This window comes from Carassius gibelio, chromosome B3 (assembly GCF_023724105.1).
Source record: "Carassius gibelio isolate Cgi1373 ecotype wild population from Czech Republic chromosome B3, carGib1.2-hapl.c, whole genome shotgun sequence".
Lineage (NCBI taxonomy): Eukaryota > Metazoa > Chordata > Actinopteri > Cypriniformes > Cyprinidae > Carassius > Carassius gibelio.
Window position 1 is genome coordinate 19,513,978 of NC_068398.1, and position 22,893 is coordinate 19,536,870.

A 22,893-nucleotide genomic window follows, 5' to 3' on the forward strand; every position below is an offset into this window, starting at 1 on the left:
CTTCAATGTTCCCTTTTTGACATCCATTAATGAATGTCCGATCAACACACAAAAAAAAACGATTGTTTTTGTTTCTTTCAATATAGTCAAGTTCAGTTTTTGCTCCACATTCCACAAGGAAAAAACGTTGAGAGAGAGAGAAAAAAAAAATTCCTCCAATCGGTTTTATACTATGAAAACAGTCAATATTCGGGCGATCCACGAAAATAGTATATGAAATCATTCAAAATCAGCATAAAAACATCACCTGAAAATCAGTCTCACACTGACCGCATGGTGTCCATAGTTAGCAAGCTAGTCAGCACAGTGGAATGGAAAAACTCCAGTAATGAAAACCCCTTCCAAAAAAAAACAATCGAACCTCCTTGTAGATAAAGAACAAGAGGTGACCGGTGAATCCAGTTGTTCGGGCGCAAATTTGGGGGAAAACACTCTGAAAACACGCTACAAATAAGAGTAGAAAGTAAACACAATAAATCAAAGGAGCAGTCGGTAGAGCGGTCACCTCTCTCCTCTCGCGAGCAAAACTGTTCTCTCACTGCGCACGCGTACACTGGAACAGCGCGCACACAATAACGTGTCATCTTAAAGGCATACAACATTCATGTCATGAACATTATAACATTAGGTGGCCGTTACAACTGTACATAAAAAGACTAAACCTAAACCTAAAATTTGAGGTTCGAACTTTGATGTTGGCTTGGCTTGGCTGGCCTTGGGACAAAAGGGACAGAGTTCTTGTGTGCCCAAGGTTCTTGAGCTGCCCCGCTGAAAAAATGTACAACAGTATTTTTCTATGAACCCTTGCTATTTTCTATTCCAATAAAAGTCTTGGCTGTGGAAGATCTGTAATAGAGTTGGCTAGCTGGATGCAAATAAAGTCATGCCTTTTATTTTTTCCCGTTTGCTATTTCACGTTCCTGTCACTGAAACGACACAGAAGGTAACTGAAACAATGTGGCTTAACCCTGGTCGATTAAAGCATATACGCATTATGAGGTGTTTTCTCCTGATAACCCCGAAATGAACTTAATTTACACTTTCAGTTTTGATCGTACAGATAAGAGAAATAAATCAATCGAATCTGTAAAGGGTCTACTTTTTTTGTATACAGACATAATAACAAAAAAACTTTTTTTGCACTTATAAAATAAAGATAACAAACAAGGTGTGCTGTCTGCAGCCTTTGTCTGCGCTGATCTTCATTTACAAACGCGTCCTTAAAATGAACTGTAACTCAACGAGTGAATACTCAACGAAGAGACATGAGAGAGATGTCTATAGAAAGCTTGACATGTCTACTTTTAAACTAAACAAGTGTTGCCGAAAACAAATATTCTGTGATAAAGTAATCCATATGAAAACAACGCAATGTCCGTTTTTCATGTCTCCCTTCATTATATCTAATATTACCACGCCCCCACGCTGAACACGCTATTCAGATTTAAACTGAAGCGCGCGGCTTGAATACGCCCACACAGAAGAAAAAAGAAGCGAGACTGTTCTTCAAGTTCTTTTATTTTACTGTTTGCTTCGTGATGAGAGGAATAAGACATAACTCACCCCAAAAAGATGCGATGTGGTTGAGGATTTGAGAAATGGATTTCCTCAGAAAAAAAGAATGAAGCTCTTTATTCAGCAGAGATCTTAAACATGAGTAGGCCTATATTAATATATATACTTGTACTAGTTTTCACATAACGTGTAAACATTTTGCTAATTAGACTATTTCCAAAGACTTTTTCCAAACTATAGCCTAATTCCTGACTAAATCAAGTGAAATATTATGAAGTTTCAATACGATATACAATCATCGCTAACAAGTCATCGTTTATAAACATGAAGTATCTGTGTACATTATTACAAGGCAAACATGTAATCGGTTATTTTTTAAATGTCGGGAATTTCCCCTACTTATTAAAAAGCTACGTTCATTACAGTAGTGAGCATCATGAACATGATAAATATCAGAGGGACACGGCCTCAACACATATAACAAACTACAAAGTGTTCTTTCTGAAATCTGAATTTATTCAGAGAAATAACTGACTATATACAGTATGGATTTAAGAAATAAATAAAAAGCTTTATTTCCCTGATAGTAAATAAAAAAAAAAATCATTATAGAGCAATATAAACAACATAATTGTATTATTCATTGTAATATATTAAAATCCATTTCTGATACTAATATGTTCGTTAAATAATTCCTGAATAATTTTGTTCATAAAGAAACAAGCCATTTTTGAGTTTGATCAGTTACGTCTTCAGTGCGCAGCAGACACACCCACCTACACGATTTAAATATCGCTTATCCTGTCCCAAAAGACCGTAAACACTGCAGATAACATCTGAAGTAAACATTACTTTATTACACATTACATAAAAACGAGTCCCGATTGACTGATCAGCTTCAAATCGAGTTATTTTAGGACAGCGGATTGAATGTAACTCAATGGTGCTCTCTGCTGGTAGGGATTAGTAAAATGGCGGATGGAACACTTCCGGTGGCTTCACTGCCTGTTGGCAGTTTAGAACGCGATGAGCGATCCAGTTTTATATATAGATCAGTGGTTTCAAGCCAATGCTTGTCTTAAAATTAAAAATTAAAATTCTTGTCTTTCCACCAGGAGGGAACATTTAATTTAATATTATGTAAAAGTGACTGTGCATCTTTGAGATGGCACAATCAAGCAACGTTCACTTGGAGAATGCAAGCTCCTAGAGGGCACATAAGTCTAAAAATAATACATTTAGGTAAAGGGGTGCAGAGCCAGTGGTGGTTTTGTAGGCAAACATCAATGTTTTGAATTTTATGCGAGCATTTATTGGTAGCCAGTGCAAATTGATAAACAGATGTGTGACTTGTATTCTTTTTGGTTCATTAAAAATTTATCTTGCTGCTTCTTTCTGGATTAATTGTAATGGTTTAATAGAACTGTCAGGAAGACCTGCCAAGAGAGCATTGCAATAGTCCATTCTGTACAGAACAAGAGCTTGAACAAGGAGTTTGTGCAGCATGTTGCGAAAGAAAGGGCCTGATCTTCTTGATGTTGAATAAAGCAAATCTGCAGGACTGGACAGTTTTAGCAATGTGGTCTGAGAATGTCAGCTGATCATCAATCATAAGGTTTCTGGCTGTTTTTGAAGGAGTCATGGTTGGTGTGCCAAACTTGACTGTGAAATTGTGATGAAACGATTGATTTGCTGGAACCATGAGCAGTTCTGTCTTGGCAAGGTTGAGTTGAAAATGATGGTTCTTCATTGAGCAAGAAAGGTCTTTTAGACAAGCTGAGATGTGAATAGCTACTGACGGATCATCAGGATGGAATGAGAAGTAGAGTTGAGTGTCATCACCATAGCAGTGGTATGAAAAGCCATGTTTCTGAATGAAAGAATGATGCCATGCAGACAGCGAAGAGAAGTGGTCCAAGAACTGAGCCCAGAGGCACCCCAGTTCTCAGATGTTGGACACCTCACCTCCCCAAGTTACTTTGAATGACTTATCTGATAGGTGAGACTCAAACCACTGAAGTGCGGTTCATGAGATGCCCTTTGCCAGTAGGGTTGATAGGAGGATCTGGTGGTTAACCATGTCAAGAGCAGCGGACAGATCAAGCAGGTACTGAAGTATTTCTATTTTAGAACAAGTACTGAAGATTTTGATTCCGCTCTTGCCAGTCTTAGGGCTTCAACAACTGAGAGCAAGGCAGTCTCAGTTGAATGTCCACTTCTGAAGCCAGACTGGTTGTTGTCAAGGAGGTTGTTCTGTGTGAGAAATGTAGAGACTGGGTTGAACACAGCTCGTTGAAGTGTTTTTGCAATGAAAGGAAGAAGGGAAACTGCTCAGTAGTTCTCTAAAAGAGATTGTTTGAGGGTGGGTTTCTTAAGTAGTGGTGTTATAGGATGAGGGAAAAACACCAGTGTGGAGGGAAGTGTTAATGATGTGAGTGAGTGCAGGTACAACTGCAGGAGAAATGGCTTGAAGGAGATGAGATGGAATAGGATCAAGTGGGCAAGTAGAAGGGTGATTAGAAAGGATGAGTTTGGAGACTTCTGCCTCAGAGAGTGAAGAGAAGGATGTGAATGAGTGTATGTTTGCTGGTGATATGAGTTTGACGGATTGTGGTGTGGAAAATTATGCACTGATGTTTTTAATTTTATTAATGAAAAATGTGGCAAAGTCGTCAACTATTAGAGATGTAGCAGGAGGGGGAGGAGGAGGACGAATGAGGAAAATGTTTTATAAAGCATGCAAGAGTTAGACGAATTGTTAACTTTGATGTGGTAGTATGTCATTTTAGCAGTGGAGAGACTAGCAGAGAAGGAAGAGAGGAGTGACTGATACACAATAAGGTCAGTAGTATTTTTGGATTTGCACCACACCCTTTCAGCAGCTCTAAGCTTAGAACGGTGTTCGCATGGAACATCAAATAACCAAGGTGCAAAAGGGGTGGTACGGGCTGGCCTGGAAGACAAGGGGCAAACAGTGTCTAAACAAGATTTAAGAGTGGAGCAGAAAGAATCAGTAGCACTGTTAGCATCCAAAGATACAAATCGTTAGACAAATACAAAATGTATTTTAAGAGGGCAAGTAAACGTAACTGAATGAGATTCAAAGGAGCTGTTGATACCCAAAGATGGTAAATGATTACATTTACAATCATTAGAGATGAGCAGACCAGTACCTCTTCCAGTCAAACGGGGGGAGTGGTAAAATGAGAAATGATTGGAGAGTGCTGCCGTTGTACCAGTGTCCTTTGGTTTGATCCAGGTCTCTGTCAGGGCCATGAGATTAAGCTTTGAATGACTAATAATAGAAGTAATGAAATCGCCTTTGTTTACAGCAGACTGGCAATTCCAGAGACCAATAGAAAGAGAAAGTAATGTTACAACTAGTACAGTTATGAGTAATATTATAAGATAGACTGTTATTTCTTTTGTGTGGTAGTAGTCTGGTTCAAACACATTTGTGGCTTGATTGATAATCTAGTTCATGAACATAAGGTGGAAAATTTCCAGTGGCTTTGTGGGCATTTAAAAAAATGGGGGAAACGTGAATAAATAGGTCATATAACATATCATGGTACACTAAAAATATCTTCTAATGATAACATCTTCCTGTTCTTCCTGTCTGCTGCCTTCCTTTCTGACACCCAAGTGTAAGATCACCTGCAGTCTTGTGTTGTTCAGCATTGAAGTATAACTATTTTGGAAGGAAAGAGCAGACCAATGCTTCATTGGTAAATGTGACTATGGTGCATCTTTCAAATTCTCTAATGTGCTCACCATAATACTGGCAACACTGTCAGTCTGTTGCTTTGTATCCTTGTCATTACCTGGACAGGTCATTATCCATGTGTCTCTTGATACTGAATGCATTTTTCCATTCCCACGTAAATTTAAGAAAAGGAAACATTGCAAATTGCAACCAGATAAGCAAAAATGTGCAGCAACACATTATGAGCACAAGACCTTGAGGACATTTCAAGTGTATTTTAAGAAACGACTTGTGTAAACAAGGCCAAAGTCAGCTAACAGACAGCACTTTTTTTAATTTAATTTAATTTATTTTGTTATTTTTGCACAAATAAAAGTTTAGTGCTAACTGACTTGCATGTTAAAGTTTATTTCAGTGTGCAGAATGCTGAAAGGTTAAACTAAAAAAGGGCTGTGTTATTGGTAAAGGAGGTATTTTTAGAGCTTTAAGTTGTCACACACTGAGCATCATTTCTTCATTTCTAAAAACAAATAGTCTAAAATAAAAATAAAATAAAACTCCCTGTTATTATTTATAAATAGCAATTTAATTTCAGTATAGAAGCACCACTGAAACCCTAATACTACTAATAATACTGAGTCATTCTCACTGAAAGAGAATAGTGAAATACATAAATTATTTACATTTTATAACTGAGAAGGAGAAAATGAATAAATATGCTCCTTATTGATACTGTGAGAATGATTTACTTGATGTGTATTACCTATGTTTGGTGTGCCTGCAAATATTTATGCTTAAAAATATTACCACAATAGACAAAACACTTTTTTTTTTTAAATGTGATGTAAAATAATTAATTTTAAGTTTAAACAAACAGCTTCACGTCTGCATGAAACATCTTTGCTTCTACAACATGAAACTTCCTCAAATCTTTCTCGCAGTTTTATCAGTTAAAAAAGAAAAACTGCAATTCTCAGAGTCAACACCACAAATTCAGAATGATTTCAATTAAACCCCATCTCCAAGTACTATGCATGTGAGCATATATGGTTAACTCTCAAACAGTTGAACAGTATCACGTTTTTTGCAGAAACCACTTGATATGCAGTAGTTATATTTATACAGAAGTGTCATTTGTTTTGCAGATTAAAACAAGGCAACATTTTGTGTGACACATTAGTTTTATCAAATTTTTCTGAATGAACAAACATGCATTTTACCCCACAATAATGGTGGAGTAGTATCGTCTGGAAAGAGCTGATTAATGTCAGTTATAGCAGCAGTGCTAAACCCTGCTCCCTTCCTGAAGACTTCAGTTCCAGCTCTTCTCCAGCACACACGTCTGCTGTTTTCATGCAATCCACATAATTCATGAACATCTAGATTAGCTGGTTTGATTAGAGTTGGATCTAAACCACAGGATGGGAGTCCTCCAGGAGCAGGGGTGGCTACAACTGAACCAAACCAGAACTGAACCAAAAACATTCCTGAGAAAAACAGTGAGGGTCACATCATTATAAATTTTATCATATATAAAAAAATATTTATGGTGTGTCTAGTTTAGGGGAAATAGACTGATGTACAGATCAGTTTCTAGCATACATATGGTGTGTGTGTTTCTGTTCTTACCAAAGCGTCATCAGCTCTTCTCACTTATCAGGAAGTAACATCTTAATTCGTCCACATTTTGAAGGAACGCAAGGCAAGCATCACGATGCCAAGACCTTCTCTTCTCACTTTGATATTGGGTAAACTAAATTTTTAATTATTTCTATTTCGCATAACAGATGGAGGTTATAGATGAAAATATAATTGATTATAGTCTTCCTATATCACTGCACATTGCAATGTTAATATCACAATCATATTTCATCCATAAAATAGTTTAGTTAAAGACTGAACTGAGTGTTTAGTTGTGCAATCTTTTTTTTATCATTTTTTATCATTGTTGACTGTGAACTGAAACATATATATATTATTATAAACTATGGTAGTTTATAATAAAAGATTAACTAAACTATACAAACAGCTTGGAGTGAGATTTTTGTTGTTGTTGTTGAATGCAGTTGAATGTGTTATTTAGCACCATTTTAAACTTTTCTTGGGTTAAATTCAGTGTTTTCTTGTTTTCATTAATATTCACTTGTGTGTAGGTTTACACAAGTATCATTAAACATAAAAACAAATTATTTAACAAAAATGTGAACCAAAAAAATGTAATAAAAATTAAATAATCAAAGACTTAAACTATTTCAGTCTGTGTGCATTTCATTTATTTAATACACAAGTTTTACAATTTGAGTTGAATTACAGAAATAAATGAACTTTTCCACAACATTCTAATTCATTGAGAAGCCCCTGTATGTGTATATATATATAGTTATATGTGCAAATTAGAGACTGTGCAGTGTATTTATCTGGTGTGCATTTCATACAAGCGAGAACACACTGTGTTAAAGGGTTAGTTCACACGAGAATGAAAAGTTGTCCATCTTCTACTCAGAAGAAATTATGTGACTTTCTTCTTTCAGAATAATCGAATCAGAGTTCCTTTCAATGTAAGCAGGTATTTGTTGTCAACAGTTCAGAAGATGTGAAATAAACACACGCTTAAACCCATTGAAATCTTGATCTGGTTCATTTTTTAAATTCAGATATTATTGGGTGTTGTGGACTAAACATCTGCATTTACATGAGATAGGTTTGAGTAAAGTTTTTAAAATATTGTATTTAGTAATTCATATGTAAGAGCAAAATGTTTAAATGTCATTGTTTTTGTTTTCATCTCAACAGCCAGTGCTCTGACTTCAGTAACTGGTGAGTAACAGACTGTTCGTCACTCATTTTTACAACAGATTTTATTCCAACTGCATCATGACATAACCATTCACTGTGTTGGCTAATCTGCAAGTTTAGCATGTTGTAAAATCTCTATACGTTACCGCCACTTTATATTGCTGACAGAATGCAGTGTTTTATAATCTAGAGATTGTAAAAGCATGTATCACATGCACTGTTGAGTCAAGTGCATTCAGCGGATGTGATTCCTAATGCAACAGAGTGCAGCGCGTGGGATAAGACTTGATAGTCGAGTGCAGAGACTCGTGTGTGTGCAGGATTCTGGAGAAAAAAAAGATTCACGGGACTCCCGTAAAATAGAAATATCTAAACATAAAATATCTAAAATTATTGTTATTCTTCATCTATTGCACAAAAGAAACATGGACTAATATAAAATATAAATGATAAACAGGTGTAAGTATATGGAGTGTTTCTGTTTAGGCTATAACACGCGTTGAGCAATGCAGTGCTGAAATGTGTGTTCTCACGAATCCTCTCATTATAACACACAAATTGAAGACATTATGAAATATTCATTATGCATATATTTATTGTGTTATAACAGAGTTTTGTGAGATTGCGATGAATTGAGATGTCTTTTAGAGATTATAAATGCAGCTCTCTTTGCTGTCATTCTGCCAAAGCATGCACACAGCAGCCGCTTACTTTAGTTAAAAATAACATTGTTCTGTGAATATTGATGCTTTAATAACAAATATTTATCGGAGTGTGCATGCTGGGATTTCATAAATTTAATGGAGAAAAAAAGTAACCGAAATAATTACTAATTACTTTTGAAATAAAGTGATCAGAACAGTTATTAATTTTAAAACATGAGACATGGTGAATGGTAATAATGACTGCTCTGGAAGAGTTGAGATCCTGTATAATGGCCAGTGGGGGACAGTGTGTGATGATGTCTGAGACATGGAAAATGCTGCTTAAAAAAAAGTAATCTGTTAGTGCACATCAGGAGGCTCGTTTTGGCCAGGGTAGTGGTCAGATCTGGTTGGATGATGTGGGATGTTCAGGAAGTGAATCATCATTCGCACATTGTTCAGACACTGTAAAAAAAAAATAAAGTTCCGTCAACTTAAAAAAATAAGGCAACTTATCGCAAGCGCTTTTTTGAGTAAACTTAACAAATGGGGACTAAAGTCCACCAAACTTAGAATAACTTAATATCACAAGTTGTCACAACATAAATAGTCATGTTAACCTCAAAAATATCAGAACAAAATATTTTTTGTTTACTGAACACAAGGCCTATTATCTATAAGCATACACAATTTTAAAGTGTGAAAAGTGACTTGACATTCAGCCAAGTATGGTGATTTATACTCAGAATTCATGCTCTACATTTAACCCATCGTGTACACACACGCACACCATCATTTACGCTGCGGCGCCCAGGGAGCAGTTGGGGGTTCGGTGCCTTGCTCAAAGGCACCTAAGTCATGGTATTGCCGGCCCAAGTTTCGAACCCACAACCCAAGGATTAGAAGTCAAACTCTCTAACCACTAGGCCAAAACTTTATACTGTTCAAGTCGTCTAAATAAATAAAAGACCATAACATGGGTCAAATAACTATTTTTATTATTGAAAGTTTGAGTCCAAAGCACAAGGACATACCAAGTCTTGTATATTAAAGAGCCAGTAAGATGAAAATTCTAAGCTTCCTATCAGTTTATAAGTCCTGTACATTAGGTTTAAATCCATCCAAGGTTAAAAAACATTGTCATTTTGTCAAAATATCATTTTAATATTACCTCAATTCTCAGAGATCCCCAAACGGTTCGCGTGAAGCTGTTCAAAAGATTCAGTTTCCTTAAACCCCACCTTTCGGTAGCATACTGTGTTCTGATTGGTCAACTAACACAGTCAGGTTTGATTGGTTGTTCCGCACACACCTCCACGGTAAACTATGCGTTAGCATCTGTTTGGGGTGAATTATGTCTTATTCCTCTCACCGCGAAGCAAACAGTAAAATAAAAAACTTGAACAGTCTCGCTGCTTTTTCTTCTGTGTCGGCGTATTCAAGCCGCGCGCTTCAGTTTGAATCTGAATAGCGTGTTCAGCGCGGGGGCGTGGTCACATTAGATATAGTGAAGGGAGACATGAAAAACGGACATCACGTTGTTTTCATATGGATTACTTTATCACAGAATATTTTTGGCAGCACTTGTTTAGTTTTAAAGAAGACATGTCAAGCTTTCTATAGATATCTCTCTCATGTCTCTTCGTTGAGAATTCACGGAGTTACACTTCATTTTAATAAAGTGTTTGTACATGACGATCAGTGCAGACAGGCTGCAGACAGCACACATACTGATAAATATGAGAAAATAAACACATAACTTGATAATTATACTTCGCGTTGTGATTCGGAGATGCTCGTTGTTCTAAATAAAGTTGGTAATGAACCATCTTTTATGGCCAAACATTTTGAAAATCCCGCTGTACTCACCGAGATTAGAAAAGCAGTCATCAGTGAAATGTAGTGAACACAACAAAAGGGATTTGTTGTACTGCTCTGGTATTGTGGTAAAAATGAATTTTAGCCATTGGTTCTTCTGATCTTCATTCTTTGGCAGTGAAAATAAAACACACTGTCTCCTCGACATGATGCTCTCACACCAACAAGAGCATCTGTGTAGGGGGTGGGGCAGGTCAGAGTTCCGTTTCTCCCAAGACAGTAGGCAGAGATTATTATGCAAAGTGCTCCTAGTAACATACATAGAGATGGGCAAAAGATTTGAAATCTATAACGACTCGTTTCAGCGATTCAGAGTCGACTCCTTACTTTAGAAGCCAATAACTTTATAAATCGTGTACTTTTTGGTTTAATTACTTTGCACATTGTTTACACTGATGGACAGCTACATCATACACTGTAATACAGGTAATTTTTGATTTCCCATCTGTGTGGCTCTTTAACTTCTTTACTCAATGCATTTTACTCTGAACTCAACACATGGTACATAAAACATGTTAAATAAATCCAGTGTTAATTATACCTTCACACGTTAGCAGTCTTGTGGCATGAAGTCACATGTATTTAACATTTTTGTTTGTTTTTAAAGGAACCAATACGTGAAAATTACTATATTGCGTATTTTAACATCAACCTAATCCACTGGGCAAAGTTACGTCCAGTGGATCTTTTTATGTCTTTGCAGACGTTGAAAAGACGTCCACTGAGGAGACCGATTGTTTTTATGACGTCTTTTTTTAAAATGTTTTTTATGTCTTCTGTACGTCCGATATAGATGTTCACAGATCCTCCTTAAAAGGTTCTGTGACTTTATTTCTGTCAGACATCTAGATAAGCTCTTATTGAGAATTAACAGAGGTTTAAATGTTGATACTTGATTCATATGAAGTCACCATTGTGGTGGAAAGTGTTTGGTTTAGTTGGGATCTTGGTCCAGTTACTTCTGTTAGCTTGTCTCTTTCTGCTGTATCGGTTTATTTTACAACGCTGTTTTTGTGGCAAAGAAAGACAAAATTTAAGAGAGCTTAGGTGTTATCAGCTCTTAGTGCATTTATTTTGTCTCCTTCTCGTGAAGTATATTTTTCAAAAAAACTGCAAGATATTTTATTTAAAAAAAACTTGAAAGTTATGTCTCTCAGTCCGAACTCAACCCCGTCACACTAATCATTTTACGCCCAGAATAATTTAGACTCTGCTCATATGTGATTTACAAGAAATGACATCATTCCGGTCTCTTCAATAGTGGTGCAGAAAATGGTTAGCATCATACTTTTTGGTCATATCATAATCAAGGATTGCACTGTCAAGCTCAACAACTCAAACCTGTCACATTAAATTAAGATTGAAAATTATTATTTTTCAACATTTTATTGTAATTCATAATTATAAATAGTCTACTTATTTTATTGCTGCCATATATGGTCTCCTGACTAAACGAGGAGCTGTGGCTATTTTTTGTGAAAAACCACAACCCCTTCACAAATATATTTTTTATAAACTTATGACAGGGTTGAGTTATATACTTCGTTTATTAATAAAAATAAAATTGTAAAAAAAAAAAAAAAAAGGATAAAATAATCAGGGTTTCAGTAAATATATACTTAGCAAAATCATGACACCTCATAATTTTGTTATGATTTATATATATATATATATATATATATATATATATATATATATATATATATATATATATATATATATATATATATATATATATATTCATTTTCAGCAGAATGACAATGTTGGCCATGCAGATATGTTAAGCAAAGAAGGGCATAATATGAGTGAGAAACCAAACTGAAAATTAAAATTGAAGACAAAGTATCCCTTCAAATGTGTTACAGACTTCAACCACATCACACCACGTTATATTAATATTTTTGGAAAAATACAGGGAAGACAAGTAAGAATGAAAGCCTTTCTTGCTGATTACCATGTAACATGTTAAGGACTAATGCAATAAAATTGTGGTTTTTAATTAAACTTCTAAATAACAATATATATGTGTGTGTGTGTGTGTGTGTGTACTGTATATATGTTGTTATGAAGAGAGTCAGAGGCGTTCGGATCCAAATGCAGTATTTATTTAGAGAATGGTCAGACAGGAAGAAATAAGGAATGTGTGCTACTTATAAGGGTGTGTTTGTATTAGCTGAAATGAGGTGCAGGTGTGAGTGCAGATGCAGGTGTGTGTGTGTGTGCAATCAGTACCAGAAATGAGGCAGGATGGGAAACAGAGTTCTGAATGAGTCCTGAGTCCTGAGTGGAGAGCCCTATATATATATATATATATATATATATATATATATATATATATATATATATATATATATATATATATATATATATATATATATATATATATATATATATATATATTTTTTTTTATAAAGACACCATAAACACAAAGTTTGTGTACCCTCAGTCCTTTAAATTGTGACAATTATGCTAAATGTTACCATTTGTTATCATCAATTTATTATCAGGGACACATGAGCAATAGGTAGATGTTTTTGTAGACGTCCTGTGTAAAATCCTGTTTAAACCAATCCACATTTGCCCATAAGGGGGTTGAGAAAAAAAGGTGTCTAAAAAACAAAACAAAATTAAAGATGCGGTATTTATAAATCATATGTAGTTGACAAAATGACTGTATATTCCAAGTTTAAATGTTACCAAATCCCAGGAATGACCCTTGTAATAAAAAAATAGTATTAAAAGAATTAGTATAATAGGGACTTTGAATGGTCGGTGATTGGCTTCAAAATATGTTAAACACATATAAAATCCATACAGACTGCCAAAAAGTAACTTTTTTAACACATTGTACTTTTATTTTTAAGGGCAACTACCAGACATAAGGTTGGTCGGTGGGTCTGATTCATGCTGTGGGAGAGTGGAGATCCTGTATAATGGCACATGGGAAACCGTGTGTGATGATCACTGGGACATGAATGATACTGCTGTGGTGTGCAGACAGTTACAGTGTGGATCAGCCATCAGTGCTTCTCCTAGCGCTGCCTTTGGTCAAGGCAGTGGATTGATCTGGCTGGATGACGTTGAATGTTCAGGAAGTGAAGGAAACCTCACACAATGTTCACACAGAGGACTAAGAAATCATACCTGTAATCATAATAAAGATGCTGGTGTTGTTTGCTCAGGTGTGTTAAATCTTTTTTTATTGTTTTTTATTTTTATTTTGGAGGACATGAGCAACAGAAATTATATTAATTTTTTTTTTTTTTTTAATTTTTATTATTTCTTAACAAACAGTTTAAAATAAACATACATTTATTTTGCAGGTGAGCTGCGGATGCCGACTCTTTCCCTGACCTCCACACATGCAGCTGTTTCTCCTGGAGAAAGTATCCAGTTCAGTTGCACAACACCTAAACCAAGATGCAAGGCTAAAGCTGAATTCCAGCTCTTCAGAAACGGACCATCTGTACCCTCCCAGACACATGAATCTAGTGTGACTTTCAACCTTGTTAATGTAGACGTCTCACATCAGGGCAACTACAGCTGTCGTTACTCCTACCAAAACAACATCAAATCACCTTTGAGCAACATTACTTTCATCACTGTGGGTGAGTGCAGTCATTTTAGTACCATTACAAATAATATGCATTAGTAACATGCAAGTGAACTCATTATGTAAATATGTATTTTTTTTTTTTTTTGCCTTTGTAAAATGCCTTGGGATTAATTGGGATCTTGACAAGATGTAGTTCTTGAAGTCATTTTTTTATTTATTTAAAGAAGTTAGCTTTATTGTTTGAGTCTCTGTAATCATATAAATGTATTATTGTTTTCTAGTGAACTTGCAGCAGCCCAGTATTTCCCTCAGTGATCCTGATGGACTGTTTCACGTGGGGCCTCAGGGGCCAGTGATCACCAGGGGTCACAATTTCACTATCATCTGTTACACTGACTCTCAGTTTCCTGGAGGATCTTTTCACCTGTTCAGAGGATCAAACCTCACCAGGACTGAGTCAGCTGTCAGTCACTATGCCTCCTTCTTCTTTCCTAAGGCAGATTTTTCACTGGAGGGAAACTACAGTTGTGTTTATGAAGTCAGTGTCTCCTCACGCTCCTTTCATTCATCTGACTCTGAACTGCTGTTCATCACTATCACAGGTAATGATGTATAAGAGTCTAAAAACAATCTGAACTGCTGGTAATGAAAGTTTAACTCAAACACGTGTCTCTCTCAGCCTCCCTGCTTCCTGTCATTGGTGCTGCAGTGTCAGCTGTTCAGCTCTTATTGTCTGTCCTTATAATCAGTGGCTTAAAAACGGGGTATGCAGTATATATATACAGTCGTATATGCAGTGCATAGGAGCGCCACACTTAGGGAGGTCATTGTACCATACTCAACCTGTGAAAATCTTTAATAAAACATTATAAATAATCAAAATCTTAGTTATGGAGTTAACGGAGTTCAAAAAATGTATTTATTAAAAACTTAAGATGCGGAATGGTGTATCTTTTTGCGACCACAACAAACGGGAGACTTTTCAGATGAGCACTTTAGCTTGCCTTCAGCACCAGGCGCAAGTCACGCGCGTGGAAAAGGTACAGGTGCCAAATGAGCTTCAGTAGAACAACAGTGAACTGCGGTCTGATGAGATATTGTCATTTCAGGAAGCCAAACTTTCATGTCCTGTCAGCCGTTCTATGATGCGCACTCTCACTTCATAAATAAACCGCACTAAGTGCGAGCAATTCGAGAACACACTAGGGCGCATGACGATAGACTATGTGTGTTTTTTTTTATATAGTTTAATGCACAAGTAGGCCAAAAAAATATATACATTCTTATTTTCCTTTGTACACAGCTCTATTTAGGTATGACATTAGTATCACAAAAGACCTTTCCCCAGCGGTGTGTGGATGATGCGCAAAATTAATAAATTGACTGAACTAAAAAAATACTAAAAATACTTCCCCTACGTTACTTGTGTTGTCGAATGACTTCCCCCTACAATTGGAGAGGTCAAGCCCCAGACTGTCAACCATGGCCAAAATGCAGTCAGCCAAGATCTCCACGGTGTGATTTTTTAATTGTTCAAATGCCAAAAAACACTCCACCACATGCCCATCAGGATCAACAAAATGAAAAATAAAAGTTGGTTAATCAACATGAGAGAGGTCTGTGGTTGACTCCACAATTACAAGACAGTATTTTAGGTTTTGAATTTCCTTAGCGATGGTTTGCTTGATTTTCTCCCCCATTAGCTAAATAAACTCTTCAAACATTGTCAATGATAAATAGGATACAGTGCCCTTTCCATTCCACCCAAACTTAGGATATTTTCAGCTCAAAATGGATCATACTCTGCCAAAAGTTCGAGGATGCCTAGAATATTTCCATTATGAGCTGAACTCAACAACTCATAATTTCCTCTGAATGCCAGTCCTCTCTCCCCTAAAAACTTGACTGATACAACTACGCCGTAATACTTGTTTCCAGTATTCCTTCTCTGAGTCCATTTATTGAATTCAATCAATGGTTTCTGTGCCCTTTGAGCACCTATGTGACATTGTGACATACAAGCCCTGTGCTCCACGCTTCTCTCAAGTTCCCCAACCCTCTCCGAATATTTCCAGTCGCAAAATCCGTCAACGAAGGCATTATGCTTAGTGGAAAATAGTTTGCACGAGTAACAGTAAATACATCCATTTGACAGGGAGTACAGTAACCACTGACCAGAAACAGTTGGGCCATTTGGCAATATGAAAGGCTGAGTAATGCACTGGTAAAACTCCTAGCGTTCCCACCGATTGCCCTATCACTCACAGATGTGGAGTATTTGCTGCTTTAATTTTGGAAAGGAGTGTGACGAGTGGGGTGGGGCCGAGAGACGTGGGAACGAGGAGTGAGGCCAGGTGTAGTGATTGGAGATGAGCTACACCTGCGACCCACCGCCGGTCTCGAGTCCCACATAGGAGATGGAAGGATATAAAACTGGAGCGACGACAGTGAAGGACGAGAGAGGACCAGGCCTGGGCTTTATTTTATGTTTTGCTTTTTATTTGTGTGCATCAGTCGTCCGTGAGGGGCTGGTGCGCTGTTTGGTGTTTATTTTTGTAATTAAAGGTTAATTTTGATTGTCCGCCAGTTCCCGCCTCCTTCTTCCCGATGATTAGGAAGTTTATATTATTACAGTGGTGCCGAAACCCGGGAGAAGGAGGGACACGCTGCTGAAGATCCTTCGCCGCTGTGGTGAATCCGCGGTGCCATCGAGCTGGCGAGGAGTGTGCCGCCATGGACGCTCGAGGCGGTAGGCTGGAGTGAGTTGCCGGGGACGGGTCTAGCTCGCTGCCGGCCGCCCGCGATGTGGAGGGGCGGCTACCGTCCATGAGGGAGCAGAGAACAGGGAACGGGGGACTCCTGCCGGCTGCCCAAAACCGGAGGAGCCGTCGCCGTCCACCGGGGAGTAGAGCGCAGTCTCGAGGGTACCCCCCCCGAGGGACGATGGGGGTATGTGATGAGTGGGGCGGGGCCGAGGGACATGAGAATGAGGAGTGAGGCCGGTGGAGTGATTGGAGATGAGCTACACCTGCGACCCACCACCGGTCTCGAGTCCCACGTAGGAGATGGAAGGATATAAAACTGGAGCGACGACAGTGAAGGATGAGAGAGGACCAGGCCTGGGCTTTATTTTATGTTTTGCTTTTTATTTGTGTGCATCAGTCGTCCGTTAGGGGCTGTTGCGCTGTTTTGTGTTTATTTTGAATTATTAAAGTTTAATTTGGATTGTCCGCCGGTTCCCGCCTCCTTCTTCCCGTTGATTAGGAAGATTTTATTATTACAAGGAGCTGCTCCTTTTCTGATAAGAATAGACTTCACTTTATCACTAGACATGTTTTTCTATAAAGCGGGGTCTGTAACTGTGTCGCACCATGAATTGAGATCATCGCCCTCCTCACTGCAGGAATGGTTTTCAGCCTGCTCCACCTGGTGGTCTGTAGCAAGGATATTATAAGATTAAACTAAGCAAGAAAACTGAAATAAAATTAAAGAATACTGAATTTTTTTTTTTCTTTTTTTTTTTTTGTAATTTACACATTTTAATATTTAACATTTTAAATAAACATATTTAAACCCTCTAAGTTGACTAATTAAAATACATTTACGAAAGAAAAAAAAATACAATAAAACAATAAAAGCTGAAATAGGCAATTATAAAGTAAAAATTTAATTAAAAAAATAATTCATTTAATAAAAATGTATTTCAGTAATTCAACTCAGTGCACACAGACTGAAGTAGTTTAAGTCTTTGGTTCTTTTAATTATGGTGATTTGACTCACATTTAACAAAAACCCACCAATTCATCTAAATAAATTAGAATACTTCATAAGTATGTTCATTTACTGTACATGTTCTCAATACTTTGTAGGGGCTCCTTTTGCTTTAATTACTGCCTCAATTCGACGTGACATGGAGGTGATCAGTTTGTGGCACTGCTGGTCAGCAGAAGGAAGCATTGCTCAATGATTTCTTGGTAAATGGGTGCAATGACTTTGGTTTTCAAAAAAACACAATGGACCAACACCGACAGATGACATTGCACCCCAAATCATTACAGACTGTGGAAACTTAACACTGGACTTGAAGCAACTTGGGCTATGAGCTTCTCCACCCTTCCTCCAGACTCTAGGACCTTGGTTTCTTGGTTCACCAAATGAAATACAAAACTTGTTCTCATCTGAAAAGAGGACTTTTCTACCACTGGGCAGCAGTCCAGTTCTTCTTCTCATTAGCCCAGGTAAGATGCCTCTGATGTTTCTGTGGTTCAGTTCGCTGACATGTCTGTGTGTGTTGGCTCTTGATGCCTTGACCTAAGTCCATTCCTTTTGAAGTTCACTCAAATTCTTCAATCGATTTTGCTTGCCAGTCCTCATAAGACTGCGGTTCTCTCGGTAGGTTGTGCATCTTTTTCTTCCCCACTTTTTCCTTCCACTCAACTATCTGTAAACATGCTTGAATACAGCACTCTGTGAATAGCCAACTTCTTTGGCAGTGAATGTTTGTGATTTACACTCTTTGTGAAGGGTTTCAATGATTGTATTCTGGACAACTGTCAGATCAGCAGTCTTCCCCATGATTGTGTAGCCGAGTGAACCACACTGAGAGACCATTTTGAAAGCTCAGGAAACCTTTGCAGGTGTTTTGAATTGATTAGCTGATTGGCATGTCACCATATCCTAATTTGTTGAGATTAACTAAATTAATCAGGAAATACTTGATGACACATTCACACAGAAGCCTAGAGACGTGTTTTTAAGTTTGCGCGAGACACTATGAAGGACTGCAAGATGCAGGCACAATGGGTATACACGTATGTCTAGTGCTTTTTTACATAGAAAAACAATGTAAAAGTAGCGCATTGAAATGGAGAAATACATTCTGTGGCCTCCAAGCGAGTTTAGCCAAAATATAAAACCTTTACCATGCTAAAACAGACTCATTTGCTCTCTCTATGCCCTCCTTATTCACATATCTTTATTTTTTATGTTGTTGTCTCAAGAGTCTACACTATAAGCTTTTTACATCACCAAAACAAATTGTGTGCAATGGCAATAAATATATTTCTGATTCTGGCAAATAGTACTTTTTCCTGTTCACTTTACACAAAGAAAGAAGCTCAAAGAGTGGTTCATATAAATTATAATTTGAAACAGGATGGGATAGACAATTGTTCTACACAAGGCAGTTGCTAGCAGTGCAAAAGGCTGTGACATTTCTAGGGGCCCTGGGCCAGAACACATTTTCAAGGGGGCCAATAGCAACAACCTGCACTGGGCCCTGGTCTGGATACTCCAGCTACAGCCCTGGTTGGCAGGCAAAACAATGATATGGACACTGTCCTGTCACTAGCTAAAATGCTTATTTAAACATTCTTTGAAACTTTTGGGATAATGTAAGTACACAAGTCAGTGAAATATATAGCACTGTTCTAGTGGTTGGATATGTTAAAAAAATCTTACATATTGTGTTTTTAAGTTTCACTATAAGCTGTAACTGACAGAGATGCATTTTGGCGGCAGGGATTTAAAACTTTAACAAGACTCAAATTGAAAGACTAGATTTTTAGATCGTGTAGATGATAGTGAGTTTTAAAACATTTCAGCCGGTTTATATATATATTGTGTATGTATATATTATTTATCTCGTGTAAGATGCATATGGTTGAGTTGCGCAGCAGCACTTAATTGTACAGTGATTCTCTTCAGCACACAGTGTGAGTAATATTAATAACTATGACTGTCATATACATAACATAAGAACACTGTTATAATAAAATGCTGTGAATTTTTATAGTTGAGTTGCCATGTTTCTGCATGTTGTTGCATGAAAAACACATAGACAAAATTAGTTCATTCAGAGCCGCACAGACATTCGGGGCATTTTGTGTAAATAGCCTATACGTTGTGATATTAACGTTATGATGTTTAAATAACCAAGCGTATTCTATATAAGATAAATAATTATTTAAATCCCTTTGATAAAAACCTGCTGTCGAATAGGCAACTTCATTCTACTGGTAATTTTCAGCAAGCATTACATACATCCCATCCTGTAATTCCAAGTCAGTCAGATTATTGCACACTCAGATATGCTGCCCTACAATGGCAAAGTGCAGTAACTACGCTAACACTGAAACTGAGAAAAATGCCTTTAAAGTTTTTACATCAGCCAGTCAAGCATGTTGTGGGTAGATTAGTGGCAGTGCGTTCATTTAAAGCCTTTTTAGGATGACATTTTTTATAGATAAAACCATGAACATTGATGTGACCTTTGACCACTTATACTACACTCTGCCTTTGGATGACCTTACATAATTAAACACTATTGCAAAAGCAAAGTGCAATATATACAAACAAAATCAGATAAAAAAAAAAACCAGTTCATCCAGCATTCTTTATGTGTTACTTACTACATGTTGATTGTTTTTATAACCTATAATAGTTTTATTGGTGTTTGCATATGTTAAAATTACTATGTAGTAAGCCTCAAGATCATCTTATCGCAGTGATCCTTTTACCAAAAAGGTGTAAGTTTTGCTTATTTTATTTAAAAAGTAATTAATTACAGACCAAGTAGTTAAAATTCACATAATTTAAACTATATAAATATAATTAGGGATAAAGGAAAATAAGGGATAGTTGTGATTCTCTATAGGAAAATAAGGGGCAGAATAAGGGATGCTCAAAATATTTTTACTGTACCACGTCCATGTCCGCATTTAAGTATATAAAAGGTGTAAAAAGTTTTCTCAGAAAAAAAAATAACATAATATATATTTACATTTACGCTTTTATACAAAGCGACTTACAAATGAGAACAACAGAAACAGTCAGGTCAACAAGAGAACAACAACAGTATACAAGTGCCATGAAAAGTCTCAGTTAGTCTAGTACAGAACGCATTTGATTTTTTTTTAAATGAAAAGACAAGAAAAAAAGGAAACTGCTAGTATTAGTTGATTAAGTGCTGGTGAAAAAGATGAGTCTTTAGATGTTTCTTGAAAATGAGTTAAGACTCAGCTGTACGAATTGAGATTGGGAGGTCATTCCACCAGCTGGGCACAGTCCAGGAAAAGGTCTGTGACAGTGATTTTGAACTTCTTTGGGATGGCACCACAAGGTGTCGTTCACTTGCAGAGCACAAACTTCTGGAGGGCACATAAGATTTAAACAGTGAGTTTAGGTATGTTGGTGCCGTGCCAGTGGTCGTCTTGTAGGCAATCATCAGTACCTTGAATTTGATGCGAGCGGCTACTGGTAGCCAGTGAAACCTGATGAGGAGAGGAGTAACATGAGCTTTTTTTGGCTCATTGAAGACAACCCTCGCTGCTGCATTCTGGATCATTTGCAGAGGCTTGACAGTACATGCAGGAAGCATTACAATAGTCCAGTCTGGAGAGAACAAGAGCTTGGACAAGAAGTTGTGTGGCTTGCTCTGACAGGAAGGGTCTGATCTTCCTAATGTTGTATAAGGCAAATGTATATATATATATATATATATATATATATATATATATATATATATATATATATATATAATTTCTTTGCTTAACATATTTATTTACAAATATTCTAAAGGGAATTTTAATGAAAATTTTAGATTTTCTTGCCTAGCTGGATGTTGTGTTCATGATAATCATGTTGCTTGCATTCACTCCAACTGATTTGCTAAAATCAAAATGCGGTTGGTGAAGGGAAGGCAGCATGAACCGGCTAGCTGTGAACCGGGAACGACCAGGCAGCAGAGGATTCTTAAAGCCTTCCTCGAATGTGTTAACAAATGAAACGGTGATTTATTCAAAACAAATAATTATTTTTCAGTTAAGAATTTGTTATTTGCATGGTCTGGTAGTCATATGGTATATGACTGCGAATAGGGGACAGACTGCATTCTGTATAACTTTCATGGGTGTCCGGTTATTAATCTGTGTAGTACGTAAGAACATTTCTATGAGATAAAACATCAACTTATCTCCATATTATGATATAGCAAGTATAGTCAATGCTCGCGTTGTCTCCACCTCTTTGACCATCGCCTTTTTTTGTTTTTCTTATGTTTTTTTATTCCGTTAAAAACAAAGCACAAACTATGGCCACTGCATCCTCTTCGTCCGCCATGATTGTTTACTCTAAAGTCACGTTTGATCTCGGGGGATTTTGCGAGATTTTCCGTCTGACCTGGGAATGCACGGGAGTCAAATCGGTTCGTGTGTGATGTGTTGATATTGCCGTGTGGCTGCACACCACACACGAAACGACCAAAACTGTTAGATCTGTGATTTTTTATCGCTGTGTGTGGGGTATCTCATATTTGGAAAATCGGCCGACAATTTTAAAATCGTCCCGTGTGAACCAGGCCTTAGTTTCCGCAAACCCTGGGTTTTAGGTACTATGAAAGTAGCTCGGCTTTAATCGGTGTTCGTTGCCATGGTATCTTACGCTGCACGGCTAACCTGCTCCGGGGCAGGTTATGTTCTGGGTTAGAGATCTCAAACTGAAGGTGAACCAATCAGATGTGAGAGAAGTGACACATGTCTGACACAAAGTCACTCCAGTTTATCTTGCTCCAAATTAAAGGTCACCTTATGCTTAAAAAAAAAAAAAAAGTCTGGCTTTAATTATAATAACTGAGTCATTTTATGATTTATATAATTATTGTGATTCATATTATTATTTATCTCTTACACACAAGCAATTTTAGTTTAACAGTTATTATAAATTATTTTAAATAAATATTAATGTATACAGATCATGTTATATAAATAAGCTGTAGTATCAAAAGATTGCACTATTATAAA

At 37.0% G+C, this 22,893-nt stretch overlaps 1 protein-coding gene across 1 annotated transcript in view; it reads left to right on the forward strand.

Moving 5' to 3' along the window:
- The window catches only part of LOC127951868 (uncharacterized), a 175,084-nt gene that overhangs the window by 58,756 nt on the left and 93,435 nt on the right, over positions 1–22,893 (forward strand). Inside the window, exon 8 of the mRNA XM_052549953.1 lies at positions 14,377–14,697. Within this exon, the coding sequence (XP_052405913.1) occupies positions 14,377–14,697 (321 nt within the window). The remainder of the gene's footprint in view (positions 1–14,376; positions 14,698–22,893) is intronic.